We start from the raw sequence: 15922 nt of genomic DNA, 5'->3' as shown, positions 1-15922 counted from the left end.
ACTAAAAAGTAATTTTCTTCTAGAAACAATTGAATAATTTTGGATTATCATCAGATAACCTTACTTATACTTTATATAAAAATATACCTGTCAACAGCACAGCAGATATATTTATCCCATTGAAAACAGTTACAAATAATTCAGTTGTTAGGGCATCTAAATACAATCCGAAGGAAATTTTTAGAAATTTGACACTTAAACTTGCTGTTCCTAATGTAAGACCCTATTCTTGCTAAGTATATTGTCATATTTTAATTAAATATTATGTTTAATTTATAGTATTTATGTGTTTTAGTATCCACCTTATGTAATTATGAAGATAGAAAACGATGAGGTTAAAGTAGAAGAGGGTCCTCTTATCTTACTTTTCAATCGTCTTTCTGAAAAACTACAGTTTAAGTAAGCAATTATATTGTTCTAATTACCTTTATGTNTAATATATAATAAATTAATAAATAACAGAATTCAACCGATTATTTTAAATTTTGTCAAAAGATTCGAAAATGAAAAATCATCAAAGCAATATAAAAATATTCACATTAATAAACTGTTTCATGCATAAATAAAGCGTCAGAAGTTTTAGATTCAATAATACACAATTAAAAGTCACATTAAATTCCAATAATAATTTATTCAATTAATAATTGTTAGGCAGACAAAAAAATAATATGTTGAAGCATCATCAATAATAAATGATTGTAAGAATTTCAATTATTGCGTGTTTCTAATTCTAAAACAATTTGAAGTTTGAATCCCGTTTACAGGAATTTCTCGTAATCGTATTTGTTGTGTTTAATGTACGTTTAAAACAATAACCGAAATATTGAAAATTGTCTAATAATTTGTTAGTTTACAAATAAATTCTGTGCAAGTGATTTCTAGTTGCCTGGACAAGCGGTAAGAGTGCATACTTTATGTAATATTACAAATATTCAGACTGCTACACTTTAACAAAAAGGAGCCGTGATTCTAAGGACGGATGAATTTAACGTCCGTTTCCCAGATGTCCACCCTGCAAGGTGGGGACCTTCCTCTCCTCTATCTCCTGACCAAGCGATCTCTCCCCCTTCGTGACCCCCTTAGTTCTCCAAATTTTTGACCATTGCAGATGTGAAGTTAAGGGAAGTGGTGCTAATGAGTAGCAGATTTTAAACTCTGCTTACACTTCAGAAGTAACTTTTGCACTTATTGTCCGATTTTTGAAAAAAACTTTCTACGTTAGATTTTAAAAATTTTAAACTTTCAATGCTAAATACAACATTACCATGTGCATAAACTACCACTTTGAAAACTTAATTAAATATCAGAAAAGATATATTAAAAAACACGAAAGTATTGACTTTTTCCCATTTGACACTTAGCACTCAAAAATGTCAAAATATTTTTTGTTATTGTTTCCTGGCTTTATATACATATGCATCATATTTGTGCAGTGTTTGGTGTATTTCGGTTAGCCTATGGAAACGTTATCCCAGTTCAAAGAAAAAGAAACTAGATTTACGTCCCTCATTCTCACTAGCATCACACATCGAAAAGCTAGGTAACGAGGCTACCTAGCATTTCGATTACCTAGCTTTTCGATTTCCTCTGCTGTAACTGCATACCCAGGACTGTACCGATTTAAAAGAAATGTCATTTTCTTTCGACAACATGTCTAGTATACTGCACATAATAATATTTATAACTAAATACTTTTTTCTAAAGTGAATTGATATGTTCTTGATCTGAACTATACATTATTGTTCATGTGATTATAAACTCTTAGTTGCAAATAAATAATAAACTTATTCATTCATAGAATAAGTTTTGAAACGTCCTAAATTTAGAAAAGTAAAAAAACAAAAGCAAAAACAATGCTTTTGGTGTATATGGGTGTGTGAGAGGGTGTGAGGTGCAGGTCAATTTCGCTGGATATGTCAGAACGAAATAACGATTAAGTAAAAAAATTTGAAAATTGCTAAGTAAAAATCGGTAATATCGATAAATCCTGAACTGCACACATTGTGAAAAGAAGATAAATTAAGGCACCAAGTTACTTCATTACTTGAGATATTTTCCATAAAAACTACAGTACACCAGGCATAACAAGTAGAGTTTTTCTCCTCCATCTCAAATTATCGTACAGCAATCATGTAACGATAATCATAACTATAAATATAAGCTTTATGGATGCTTCTAAATTCACAAAATTTTTTTTATAGATGTTGAAATTCACAATTATTCACAATGTCAGGAATATTTATAATTTAGAAATTGTAACAAAGACAAAATAAAATACGGAAAAATAAAAATATAAACTATATAACATTGACACAAACCGGAAAGATTACACACAAATCTCTCGTGAAATAAATCATATTTTAAGAACATTTGATGAAGATTCACAACCAAAATACCATTAAGGAAATGTGTGTGTGACTATTNAATTATATTGTTCTAATTACCTTTATGTTAATTATATATTTAATTCTATTTAATTAATATGTAGATATACATTTGTACATCCGAAAGATAACGAATGGGGTGTTGAAATTAGTGAAGGAAAATGGACTGGAGCTATAGGGATGCTACTTGATAGAGTAAATTACAATAAATAAATATGTAAATTATACATTAAGACCGATTTTGATAAGATAATTTGCATTTTAGGAAGCCGATTTGGCTCCGTTTTTAATGATTACGAAGAAAAGTAACGAAATTATAGATTATACCGAACATATCAGCATTGGTATGACAAGTATTTTGATACAAAAACCTACAGAACCTCCCAGAACTTTTATCTTTCTTAGACCTTTTTCTGCTGAGGTATGAATAAAAATATTATCTTATTTTTTTAAATATATTTATAAGGCTTTAGGACACAATTAATTTTCGTTTTTTTAGGTTTGGTATTGCATACTCCTTTCTATCCCTATTTTGGCCACAATTCTCTACTTTATCAATACTTTTAGCCCCTTCTATCACGTTTCTAATGTCAAACACGATCGTGGATTATTTAAATTCTATAATTGTTTTTGGTATGTTTACGGAGCCATTTTACAACAAGGTAAATATTCTAAATACACCATTTAAGGTATTATACATCTATATGCCCTTATTACTGTATTATGCTGTAATACAGTAATAGGGACACACATCTGTGTGTCCTTATTACTATATTATGGTGTACAAGTGTGCCACTGTTATGTATTATACTGTATCTATTGCCCTATTACTTTCTTTTTATATAGGAGGGATATATTTACCAGAAGCTATATCTGCAAGAATTGTCGTTAGCACAATATGGATATTCGTTATTGTTATAATCGCTACTTATAGTGGTAACCTCATTGCATTTTTGACATTCCCAGAAGCTAGTTGGTTAATACAGTCATTAGAAGACTTAGTTGATAATTATGCCTTGAAAATACTAATTAAAGATGGAAGTGGCTTTCATCAAGAAATTTTGGTAAATATTTAAAACATATTTTAATAATTAAAGAGTAACAGAAAGAACTATCGGGCAAACCTCTACCAAATTCGGTACACACACTGTCCTGAGTGTACGGTTTTGAGTTTTGGAAAAACATGTACTTTAAAATTTAATCGCTAGGGTGATATTTGGCGCTGCTGTCTCATTATTTCGCTTATTAAATACTAATTTCGGATATAAAAAGAGTGGTTCTTAACTCCGGAAATTCGTCAGAAATCGAACGTAATATGCACATTAGCGCCATATATCGCCCAAGCGGCTGAATTTTGAAATAAAATTTTTTTTAGAAATCGAAACCGCATACTCACAGCAATATGTATACCAAATTTGGTTGAGATTTGTCCAATAGTTCTTTCTACACAGAGCTCTGAACGTGTAGTATTTATAATGGTAATAAACTATTACCATTTATGATTTACGGTAATGATTTTTATTCAAAATTATTTAAAATATTATTTTATTCTAGGAATCTAATACTACTATATTACAAAAAATTAAACATAGAATGGAAAATACGGATACAATACAATTAATAGATAACATAGGCGAAGGAATCGATTCAGTTATAAAAGGAAGATCAGCATACATCGAAGAGAAATTCGTACTGGCTAACATAATTAATCAGGATTTCAATGATACAGGAATGTGTAGGATAGTCCTAGTGCCAAGACACTATAAAGAAACATTCCTTTCTATTGGTCTTAGGCACGGTAGTCCTTTACTGGAACCATTAAACAAAGAGTACGAATTCCATCTTATATTCATTTATACAATATAAATTAATTTAATAATTAATTGTTTTATTTTAATTATTCCAGAATAAGGAATTTATGGAATAATGGACTTATCGAATTTTGGAATAAAAAGTATTTCCTGACACGTGACGAATGTTCTATTGTTCGAACTACATTAATGGGTGGTAAACGAGGTGTTGCATTGAAGGACTTGGGTGGTGCTTTTGCATTATATTTTCTGGGAATTATATTGGCATTTTTATTATTAATCATTGAATGGACATATAGAAAATGTAAAAACAATAGGAAAAAATTACAGAAGGATATCTGTGTTCGTATTAATATTTCTGATAGAGAGAATAAGTACTTTGTTAAATAAATTTACTCATTTAGTAGTTTATTTCATTGTATATTTTAGTGTCCAATTATTTATAATTCTAAATTTTTAAGCTGCAATTTTCAATATGCAAACCTATACACGTCCACTGTCGTTTGTCTGTCTGCCTTTCCTTTATTAACCTTGAAAACTGAGTTACATAGATGACTCGATTCTTATTAGAAATATGATAAACAGAGGCAAGACATCACTAAAATCCAAACCTGTAGTCAGAGAGTCTGGATTTTAGCAGTGTCTTGCCCCTGTACATCTTACTTCTCCTGTTAACAAATCCGGATTTTAGTGGTCTTGCTCCTAAGCTTTAAATTTAATCCGTATATTTCGTGTTTAAAAATAATTTAACATTGTTTAAACTACAAATAATATATATATATATAAAGCATTTATTATGTTTCTTTAAAGCAGACTACTCGAAAGTATTTCTTTTATTTGTCTATTGAGCATTTTATTTTCAATTGTCCCACTTATTGATAGGTAAATAACATGAACTTGTCTGATAGATTTATCTGTCAAGTTCATGTTATTTTTTTTTACTGAAGTTTGTCACACGCAAACTGTAATAACACTTTTAATTCATCCTTTTGTTAACAATTTTCAAAACTTATTTATCGATATTATTGAATGTTTTATATCTTGTGTTATTTTTCCTTAACTATATGAATTCTACTAACTAAAACACCTAAACGTGGCTGAGCAAAATCCTTTTTATTTAGGCCTATCAATATAAAAACGGGTGCCTCCCGGAAGGACCTTCTACGGAATATTGGTCCCTATTTTAGTGTTCTATTTACAACAAGTGCCTACCGGGATGAATTTCTACGGGAAATTGTACCCTATTTACAATATATATTGTATTTACCAATATTAGAGATCATCAGAGAGGGCTTTCTGTTACTATAAATTTATATTTTTAATACATTCACTCCATTGTGCACTTAATACAGAAATAATGTAAGTGTGCACGGTTATAAATAATGGAGTGAGAGCTTAATATAGTGTCGCCATCTCTTTATTACGAATCGAACTAGGCATCCCCCCTATACAGATCGCCCAAGTGTCGCTTTCCTTAACTTAACAAACAATTATCTGGCCCAAGGCCCTATAAAATATTCTAGGGCCTTGGGGGTTATATCTTGCCGACAATTGATTTAATTTGAGAACCACCACATACTCTAAAATCGAATAATCAATACTTTTAAATCGGAAATGACGTGTTTTAAATGTTACTGTGACGACATACATGTTTATAATTATATGTATCATTATTTAGGGGATGTAAAGGACCTTTATATGTTATAGTTTAAGATTAAAACAAGTTCATTTAACAATAACAACATCAATGAATTATTTATACCAGAGACTTTATTCACAACTGTAATTTATTACAGTTGCTGTTTTAATTTAAAGTATAATATTATTAATGTAATTTATACAATAATTTGCATAAATTATTACATTTATAATATTAAATTACATTATTTAAAAGAAATTTTATTGAAGAACCGAAAGCATGAACCAAGAGAATCTTCATCCTTATTTAATTATATCAACTGTATGGTTCCTTAACCAAGGTTTGCTATTATCTAGAAAGTAAACGAAGTAATATATTAATGTTTCAAACATTATTGAATTATGTAAAATAAATAATTTTAATGTTAATTATTATATAAACGTACTGGCTTCGCTTTATTTGGAGAATGATTACGGTTAGGTTTTTTCATTTGTCCTCCATGTTTAACATTCTTTGCTTTGTTACTCGTAGAAAACTGTTAATTATCATTAGAAATAATATTTTAATGCATTTTTTTAAATTAAAATCATATAAAATTCATTATTAGAATTACAGAGAATAAATTAATGTATTAGAGATTAAATTATTTTAGAAAATATTCAGTAAAATCTCCAATAACAGTCACTATTTCAGTGCATAACCTGCTAATAACGGACATTTCTTTGTTTTCTCCAGTGGACGTTGTTAAGAGGTTTTGCTGTACAGTCGACCCCCCTATAACACTGTTGATAATTCCGTTTTATATGAATTCCATGTTGTACGAGTCACTTAGATTTTACAAGTACGTGAGCCGTTCACAACCCAGCACACGTATTTGTAAAATCTAAGTGACTCGTACAACATGAAATTCATATAAAACGAAATTATCAACAGTGTTATAGGGAGGGTCGACTATGTTTACAATACTAAGCATTGGACTAATATATTAATACTTACATCTTGACGGCTCTTAACATTGGATTTTCTTGCCTTACGTTTCTCCAGCATTTTTTTTATTTCTTCATTATCCTTGTTCAATGCATTCTATTTATTAAATTAAAACGATATTTTAATTAATTAAAATAAAATATTTTAAGATCACAATGAAGAATCACTTACACCTTTGACGGCCTCTCTCAATATCCTCTTTCTGAGTGTAACTAATTGCTTGTTTAATTCCTTCACCTGTTAATTAAATATACACGTCAAATTAGTTTTAAAAAATTCTATATATTAGTGTTATACGTGTTAATTAAAAGTTATACAGTTAACATTTAATTAATTTCTAATTGGAAAAGATTGAGAGATCGGATGAGGAAGGATTTAAAAGAATACAGTAAAGTGGAGAGACATTAATTAAGAAACAATAGAAAGAAGTATAGAAGTCTGATACGTTGGAACAGGGGATAGAAATTGATTATATTAAATACACTTGCATCTTCATCTTCAGATCTTCCTTCTGCGTGTAAAGATCTCACTTTTTCCTCTAATTTACGTATAGCCTGTAAATTATACAGTTATAATTCAGAAAATGATGATAAAACAATAAAGATCTCTTCTATTTTCTAGAAATGATAATACAGTCGACCCCCCTATAGCATTGTTGATTTTTCCGTTTTATATGAATTCCATATTGTACGAGTCACTTAGATTTTACAAATACGTGAGCTATTCACAGCCCAGCACACGAATTTGTAAAATCTAAGTGACTCGTACAAAATGGAATTCATATAAAACAGAAAAATCAACAGTGTTATAGCGGGGTCGACTGTACCTTTACTTCTTCGGAATCCTTTTTCTGACTTCTTTTTCGGTGATGAATAGCGATAAGTTTTTCATCGGCATCATCTACAACCTATAAATTAAAAAAAAAATTATCGGTTAACTGAATTTCGGGCAACCCTACTTTAAATATAAAATAATATTTTTCTAACCTTTCTACCATATTTCTTTGTAGCTTCAGCATGCATCTGTTCTTTCTTCTTGCGTAACCTTTGTTTCATTTCGGCTTTTGAGGGCATGACCTATTAAAGAAGATAATATTTGTTACGTAGTCGTGTCAAGTGATTAATTACGAACAATTAAAACTAAACAATAACAATATACTTACGCTTTCTTCGGCATCTCTTAAGTAAGGTTTCATTTTCTTTTCCATCTCGTTTAACATCTATAAATTAATATAACATTACACGTTAATTTTACATACAAAAACAATACAAAAGAAAAATATACACGTACACCCTTGACATGTTCTTTATTGACAGATGTTTTTTCAGCCGAGGGTGCGATCTAGAAATAAAAATAATATATATATGTATATATTATACTTTAATACACAAAAATTCGTAATATAGAAGACCCTCGATATAGTGAATTATCAAACGATCATTCGCTATTTCGAGTTGACTATATAAAGTAGCGTGATTACGAATTAACACGTAGGGTGGTCCAAAAGTCAGTTGACCGACGGTTAACTGACTTTTGGACATCCTTGTGTTATAAATTCGATGTTGTGACGTAAATAATTGTTATCCTAACGTTTGCTGCATCTTGTCCGACTTCTGAAGATGCTTCTTCTCTTCCAGGACGTGTGCGCCTGATCTGTTTTAATTACAGTTAAATGTAATTACAATATTAATTAATAAATTAATTAAAAAAACAATATGTCTTAATTACTTTATCGGGTTTTGCATCCTCGTTTCTCCCATAATTGCCTTCGCAGATCGCTGAAAATATATACAAAAGTTCACACGTAAATTATTATTTAAATTATATAAAACTATAGGCTTTAAAATATGCCGAATTTACCGCTGATGGAGAGAAATAGCAGGAAAACTAATGAGGTATTCATGTTCATCCTTTGCTCTGTTCGATGACTACTCGATTAATTAACGAAATGGGCATTCTTTTATTATGTTCAACACCTGTTCTTGCAATTGGGAAGGCGTTTACTATTGTCAATTGCCTGTCAACTTTGGTGTCTGGTGTTCAAGTTTTGCTCTAATTCTGTCATGTGCTTTGTTTAGTAGTGTTTACAACAGCCGTAATTTTCAAAATATGAAGCTTTTTTTTAAATAAATTATTATAGAAGTTTGTAATATCTCTTTTTTATACACATAAAACACCTTAAGTTAGAGTTATATGATTTGTTTTCAGGGAAGTCGTGAGTTTGTGAGGGGCGTGAGGACATTTCTGTAATTATTTTTAATATAAATTAACAAGTAAAATGCTCGTTTAGTAGCCTTAAAGAGTTTATATTTTGTTAATAAAGATCATATTAATTATTTTATGGGGTAGGAAGCACATACTGTTATAAATTTTCCCTAAGAAGTTTTCTGTGTATTCAGGGAAAAATCCCTTACTTCTTCCTCTTCATGATCCTGTTTGTATTAAATATTGTTCAGATTTTTTACAGTAATTAATGTAGAAAAATATAAAAGAGTATTTTTATTATATAAATCTCATTAAGTATTATATAACTTATAATCAGTGAGTGTTTTATGAGTTAATAATGAGAAATTAATTAAAAAGTAATTAAAATTTTCTCTTTTTTATTATGAAAATAATAGGATTTAAATAGACATTTTATAAAGTAATTATTATTAATTAACGAATTTTATGTTATTTAAAATGACAAGACGTTTTATGGTTTAACATAAAATTCGCTTGTAATAAAGACACGTGTACTTAACGAAGCGTTTAACCACCCACACATTCATTTTTAAACGTTAAATATTTTAGTTTTAAATATATATTTTTTAAATTATAAAAGAAGTTTTTCTAAAATAGTAGCAAATATGACGTGTTGCACAGACGAATAGAGATAATAATTATAATTTAAACAATATATAAAGTTTGGTTGATATTGTTTGAAGGGTTTAGGGGTTAAAAACATGTGCTGTCTGTCTGTGTGTCTGTTTACAAGTTCGTTATTTAAACCATACTTTCTTACAGGCCTATATATATATAATAACTATACTTAATATAATTATAATTATTATATAAAGTAGAGGAGTGGGTTCTAGTCTACTACATTGCATCTGTTATACGAAGCCTCTACACTTAAATTGCTTATAAAAGTATATAAATATAAAAATATTTAATAATTATCTGTACAGTAAACAAGCTTATTTACAAATGTACGGTAGGTCACACGTTTTATTTTCAATAATTAGGTTAATTTTGAACACATTTTCGTATAGATGTGTGTGCCTTATGTACAAGAGCACAAAGTTAACTAATATAATCTTTAATAATTATATTTTAAAACACACGTGACTTAAGATACAGACCGGTAGTTCGTATATAGTCAATTCAATGTCAGGCCCGTAACCTCTGAATTATTGCAAGGTGTGTGGAATAATTGGATCACCTGTCTGGTCATCGAATATACATGAACATTCATTTGTCAATAGTACACGACATATGGAACATCCCTTATAGTATTACTTTTGTATTTTTCTTGTATATTTATTGTACATTTTCTAATTTATTATAAAATGTTACGAGGTAAAGCAAATAACAATTCTGCAATTCATTCATATTTATTTAGATATGTCATAAAGGTACAGTTATTAATCCATTAACATCTCCAATGGTTTAGAGATCAAAGGGGAGATCCAAAATTCTGTAAAATATAAACATATTGTATAATATATAATATAATATTTCCGATTAAAAAACAATGAATAAGTCATATAATTGGTTAATTAACTTATAAATTCGTAAATAAATAGTAAAAATACTATTTTATGTATAAGTGACATACATAAAGTGTGTATACAAGGGTGAGTGATGCTGTATATAAAGCATTTATAGAAGTGTGGGTGATAATTTTAGCCAGGTATTTCTTATAATTAGACTAGAACAAGTGTATTTATATTTTAAAATATATTATTTAAAACATACTTATCGATTGAAAATGTGTCATTGAGTAATATTCTTTCGGTAGTAGTCGATTGATTAGCATTTATGTAAGTCATATTGTATTCATCAGTGGAATTAGAGCGAAATATTATAAATATTATATTCACATTCTTTTCCACGTCCTATAAAATATTTTTTATAAAATTTTAAAATATTCCTTTTATATTTTTAAAACATTTTATCGGATTTCTTACAATTTCTGTTCCGTTTTCTTCTCCACTGTTGATGAAGAACATCTCTACATCTTAGAAAAATAATTAAAAATGAAACATTGCTCATTAATTATAATATAAATTAATCTTAAATATGTTAAAACTTACTTTTAAAGTAAACAGAAAGCAAGAAAATCAAAACAAACTTCATTTTCCTCTGAAAATTTCAAATTTAATCACTTAACACTCATAATTATCCCCTATATATAGGCCTATATATAAGATAATTTGCTTAAAAACACCTGTAAAATTATAAAATTAAAATTTTGCTTATTATAAGACCTAAACCTGTTTATAGCCCTATAATAAAATGTATCACCCTGAATACATGGCCCATAATTTTTTAGATAAACTCTTCTATATTATGTGTAACCAAGAATAAATATATATATATATATATATATTATTGTATGATTTATAGAGGGATAATAAAGAGGATTAATATAATTATTTATCTTAATCTGTGACAATTTGACACGTTTTTCCTACCCAACAAATGTACATTGCATAAAGAAAGACACAGCAACTGAAACAAAAATGAATACAAGTTACATTATTTTCGTTTATGCCCTCTGTTTAATGGGTTTTATCTACATTTTATTAAGTATGCTAACAGATAATATATAAACTCCACGACTCTATACGTAGATTTAATGATAAGTGTCAAAGAAAACGAAGAAAAGTATGGATTGGTATGAAATTTATTACATACTTTAAGGTAAGGTTAGACGTTCTTTTAATATAATAATCTGCAGGCGAGTAAACACACCATTAACAATTTTATAATCGTACATAACAATACGCATGCCAAAGGGCATCAAATTGTTCTTTTATCTTCTCTTTAACTCTGGACATCTTAACATTTTAAGAGACTTTAAGTGCTTGAACTTTGACACTTTCTAGCTCGAAAACTATTTTATTTTTTCGACATTTCGAATATTTCTAATAGTACACTTGACGTCCTCTTCCCATAGTATTATTTCGTTTAATTCTTTATGGATTCTGCTTCTATTTAAGCATTCTAAACTAATTAATGAGCCAGATTTAGTGAATGAGCACAATATAGATTTATATACGTATATAATACTATTTTTCTTTTTATTTTCGCCAAATTTTATCTCATTCTGCCGAAATTTTAGGCAGTTAAATATTTGTAACACCTGTAAATGGCGCTTCACCTCATAACAATACTGTATTTAAATGTTATACACGTTAGAAAACCTGGAAAAACCTCAAGTGCTATCCTGTTGGTCAGGAGCGAACCCACGACCGGTTGGTTGGTAGTGGGTTCGCATCAGATCAGGTTGTGGTTGTGGTTACAGTATTTTATTTGTGATGTTTATTAATTTTACTACCGCATGAGGGCGCTGCGGTGTGGAAGCGCGTGGTACGAAAATAAAGCGGCCATTGTTTATTACTCTTTGTTTAAATTATTGTCTTATTACGTAAAATTCAACGATGCTCTTCAAAGTTGGTCTCTTCTAGCGCACGTAGAACTTTTCTTTTGAGATTTGAAAAAACATTATTAAAAGTAAGTCTTGTTTTTTTTTTGTGGGCTACGATCAGCTTATGAAAAGAGCCACGTGGTTTACTACGTGGCTCTTTTCATAACGGGAATTTTTTTCTTTTTGCCGTTTTATCCCTGTGGGAACTAACAGGGCCTTTTGAGCAAGGTTGTTATGAGTTTGGCCAGGTTCAAATTCGTTAGGTGGTGAGGCACGAGGGTCGATATATCCGGACGGGGACCACCCACGAAAAATTCCTGGTGTTTTCGATCTCGGGTACCCTAGAGCAATACGCTGTTCCAGTAAGATGCGAGTTCTGAATGAGGGATTTTTCACTCTTGCAGATTTGTAGATTACCCTGCACGAGCAAAAAAGTCAACGGAACCACATCTGTATGTGTAATCATGCCTGAGATTTTCACCTCCAAAAATCAGATTTTTTGTGAACCGCTACTACTGCTTATTATCCATGCTTCTGTGCTTGTTGTCACTCCCATCTCAGCATGTCCTACACCCCTCTAAAACTATATGACTGACTCAATTCAAGCTCCAAATGACCTGGTTGGGATCTTATCAGAGATGTAGAGCATACCCACAAGCAACCCCCCTTTATGAGATAATCAGGTCACGCAAGTCGCGTTGCTCCGTTAAGACTATCATGTTTAACTATTTAGCCCATGAGATTGTTCTGACTTCAAGTAGCCCACTTGACTGTTCATGCATACTGGATGTTATATACTTTTAGGGGGTGTGGGTTCTTGCCTCCATCCAAACATGTGCGAGCAATAGCACTGAAGCATATGACTGCATGCAGAGTGTCAGTCAAGGCTTGCTGTCGCTCGCCTTGATGACACGGAGCCTGGAAAATAGGAAGTATTAACAGATTAGAGAAGAAAACACCATTATTATGCACAAGTATAAAGTTTAATTGTACAATGTGCAATTAAAGTTTATACCTGTGTATACAATCTGTTAATTTGGAAGTAAATGTGCATTTTTGGGGTAAAAATTGTCATTAAGAGCAGGAAAATCATATTATCATTACATATGCCAGAATTTTCCGCTTATAATCATCTATGCAAACTGGTTGGATTTATGAGGGATTGTAGAGTCTGATATATATTTCTAATGTTAATAAAAGCATATATTTTTTTGTATCTGATTTCTGACTCTTTTAGGCAACATCAAGAATCATTTTTAAGCCTAAAACCTTAATATAATTTATTAAGTAACAAGACTTCCAAAACTAAAGGTTCATCACACTTGTTTTTGCTGACCAAATAGCCCAGGTGGTCTACTGTTCTGGGATTGAATCCAGTTAGGTCAGAACTTCAGGGAATTGTCTATCCTGGATCAGGCTCAGTCTCTCATTATCTGGCTGCTTCATTGTGGTCTTGCCAAGCCTGTGAAAGGCTTGAAAAAAGGCTGTCTTAGTTCCCACTGGACAAAAAGAGTAAGAAAATAAACTGCTGTAATTACAAATATAATCAAACACCAAACACTTGCTGAGCTTACTATTAATTTAAATTAATAGTAAGCTCAGCAAGTGTTTGGTGTTTGATTATATTTGTAATTAAACAGCTGAGGAAGTGAGAATAATGTTGTAATTAGAAATTTTTTTCAGGACTTCATGTTGGCTTTGGATGTATTTGTGTTGAATATTTTAATGGTAAATGACTTCTTTTGACTATTATTTCTATCTGATAAGTAAGTGTCATTTTAATTTTACTTTTTAAAATCAGAAAACAGTAAAAAAAACTTTGAGGCTAAGTCCCAAAGCATGGGATATCTTAAACTAAATACATTTTTTCCTAAATATTCTACTCTAAAATAGGGGTGTGTCTTATCTGCCTAAAATATATATAACAACAAAAAACAAATAATTTTGATTAAAATATCTGATGGTATTTTATACATTCAAGATGCATTGAAGAGACTAATTTTTTCTTTTTATCATCTTCACTTAAAATCATAGGAACAAACAGCCTTGCTTTACAGAGATGACTTTTTATTAGAGGTATAGCCTCTAATGAATTCAGTTTCTTCAATTTATTTTTAATGTTTAAACAGTGGCGTAAGCTGACATTTGATGATAGGGAAGCTGTGCCGACCCCGGATAGAATTATTGGAAGCATTATATGATAATTTGGTGTATAGCATACACCAGCTAAACCACTTGAGGTTGGTGCTCTATAAAGCATATGAGAGAATGCCTGTAATCTGGCTGCTTTACACCATTCAAATATTTTTTCCGTGGAAGCTCTCCTGTATTCAACAATACAGTGCTTCCTTTGTGGGATATGCATATATGACTTTATATTCAAATATACAATAGCAATCTTATTATTGTTTTTTCACATGTAGTATAGAAATTTGTAATAAGATACATAATGCAATTATAATAAAATATTAATTTTAATTAATTCAAAGTACAGTAAAATATGAAAATAATCACACAATATGTATTTATATTTTAGAAAATACAAGTGGTGCTCTGACCACTTCCATTGATGTGTTTAAAATAACATTAGCCATTTTAATTAGGACTAGTTTAAACATTACTGTATACAATTCCATTCAATCTCTGAACAAAATTTTCTCTTGTGATCTTACAGACATTTTCTATTGCAGTAACTTGAAAAATATTTTCAAGTTACTGCAATCCATTGAGTTTTCCTACAGATAAAATCCTTCTTTTTCACTGATGTATTTCTGGTGGAATGTTGTTTCATACATCATCACCTCTACTTGTTGATGTCATGTTTTGACCTCCAGTTTCGTGTGCAGCTTTGCAATTTTTGGTTTCACTTTCTTTTATGTCAAATCATTCAAGGTCTTCTATGGTGCTGAAGGACATCAAATGGACCTTTGAGTGGTAAAACTCACTTATGCTCTTTTGTGGTGTTTAAGGACACCCTCAGACTTTTGCAGCTATTCTCACCTACGAACTTTTGTGATGTTGAGGATACCCATAGACTTTAGAGTGGTACAACTCACTTATTTTGTGGTGTTTTGAGACACTCTCGAACTTTTGCGACGCTTTTCACTCACGGACTTTAGTGGTGCTGAAGATATCCATGGACTCACAGTGACTGTCTCATATGTGTTTCTCTGCTTTCTTACGTATCAATCTTATACAGGATTCTTCAAAGACTTTGATTGAAAATCTTCTGTTAACTGGAACATCGCTGTTCTAGACACTTTCATTGTCACGGGTTTGCTTTTATATTTAAGTTTTAATTGTTAATATAATATTACATAATATTAATTACATAATAAATATTAAGTTTTAATTGTTAATATAATATTACATATTAGCATTTATGCCTTATTGTTAATTGTTTTACAGCAAACTGTTGTTATTTTATCAGCTGTTGTAACATTATTGTTATACTTTGTAACGGTGT

The 15922-nt window shown here is 30.2% G+C and overlaps 2 protein-coding genes and 2 long non-coding RNA genes across 4 annotated transcripts in view; 2 read left to right on the top strand and 2 right to left on the bottom strand.

Annotated features, from left to right (window-relative positions):
* Window positions 1-301: 301 nt before the first annotated feature.
* On the top strand, window positions 302-4585 carry LOC111637714 (ionotropic receptor 93a-like). The gene is made up of 7 exons (XM_023383277.1): window positions 302-399; window positions 2489-2579; window positions 2650-2805; window positions 2884-3046; window positions 3231-3448; window positions 3939-4213; window positions 4291-4585. Exons 1-7 carry the CDS (start codon window positions 314-316, stop codon window positions 4583-4585), a joined length of 1284 nt encoding a protein of 427 aa, XP_023239045.1. The 5' UTR covers window positions 302-313.
* Window positions 4586-5968: 1383 nt separating this feature from the next.
* Window positions 5969-8822, bottom strand: LOC111637710. Its single transcript, XM_023383273.1, has 12 exons — window positions 8682-8822; window positions 8550-8599; window positions 8412-8474; window positions 8112-8162; window positions 7984-8040; window positions 7808-7897; window positions 7648-7728; window positions 7310-7375; window positions 6993-7058; window positions 6831-6917; window positions 6280-6369; window positions 5969-6186 (listed from the first exon to the last, which is right to left on the bottom strand). Exons 1-12 carry the CDS (start codon window positions 8728-8730, stop codon window positions 6166-6168), a joined length of 771 nt encoding a protein of 256 aa, XP_023239041.1. The 5' UTR covers window positions 8731-8822; the 3' UTR covers window positions 5969-6165.
* Window positions 8823-10409: 1587 nt separating this feature from the next.
* LOC111637708 lies at window positions 10410-11037 on the bottom strand. Its single transcript, XR_002758734.1, has 3 exons — window positions 10994-11037; window positions 10782-10921; window positions 10410-10500 (listed from the first exon to the last, which is right to left on the bottom strand). It is a non-coding gene; the product is annotated as an uncharacterized LOC111637708 (long non-coding RNA).
* A 1421-nt stretch (window positions 11038-12458) lies between these two features.
* Window positions 12459-15922, top strand: part of LOC111637715 — an 11301-nt gene continuing 7837 nt past the window's right edge. The window contains exon 1 of the long non-coding RNA XR_002758736.1: window positions 12459-12542. This is a non-coding gene — a long non-coding RNA (uncharacterized LOC111637715). The remainder of the gene's footprint in view (window positions 12543-15922) is intronic.

This window comes from Centruroides sculpturatus, unplaced genomic scaffold (assembly GCF_000671375.1).
Source record: "Centruroides sculpturatus isolate CEXI.00-Female unplaced genomic scaffold, Cexi_2.0 scaffold1097, whole genome shotgun sequence".
NCBI lineage: Eukaryota > Metazoa > Arthropoda > Arachnida > Scorpiones > Buthidae > Centruroides > Centruroides sculpturatus.
The sequence above is the reverse complement of the archived record's forward strand: the minus strand, read 5'-3'. Positions and strand labels throughout refer to the sequence as shown.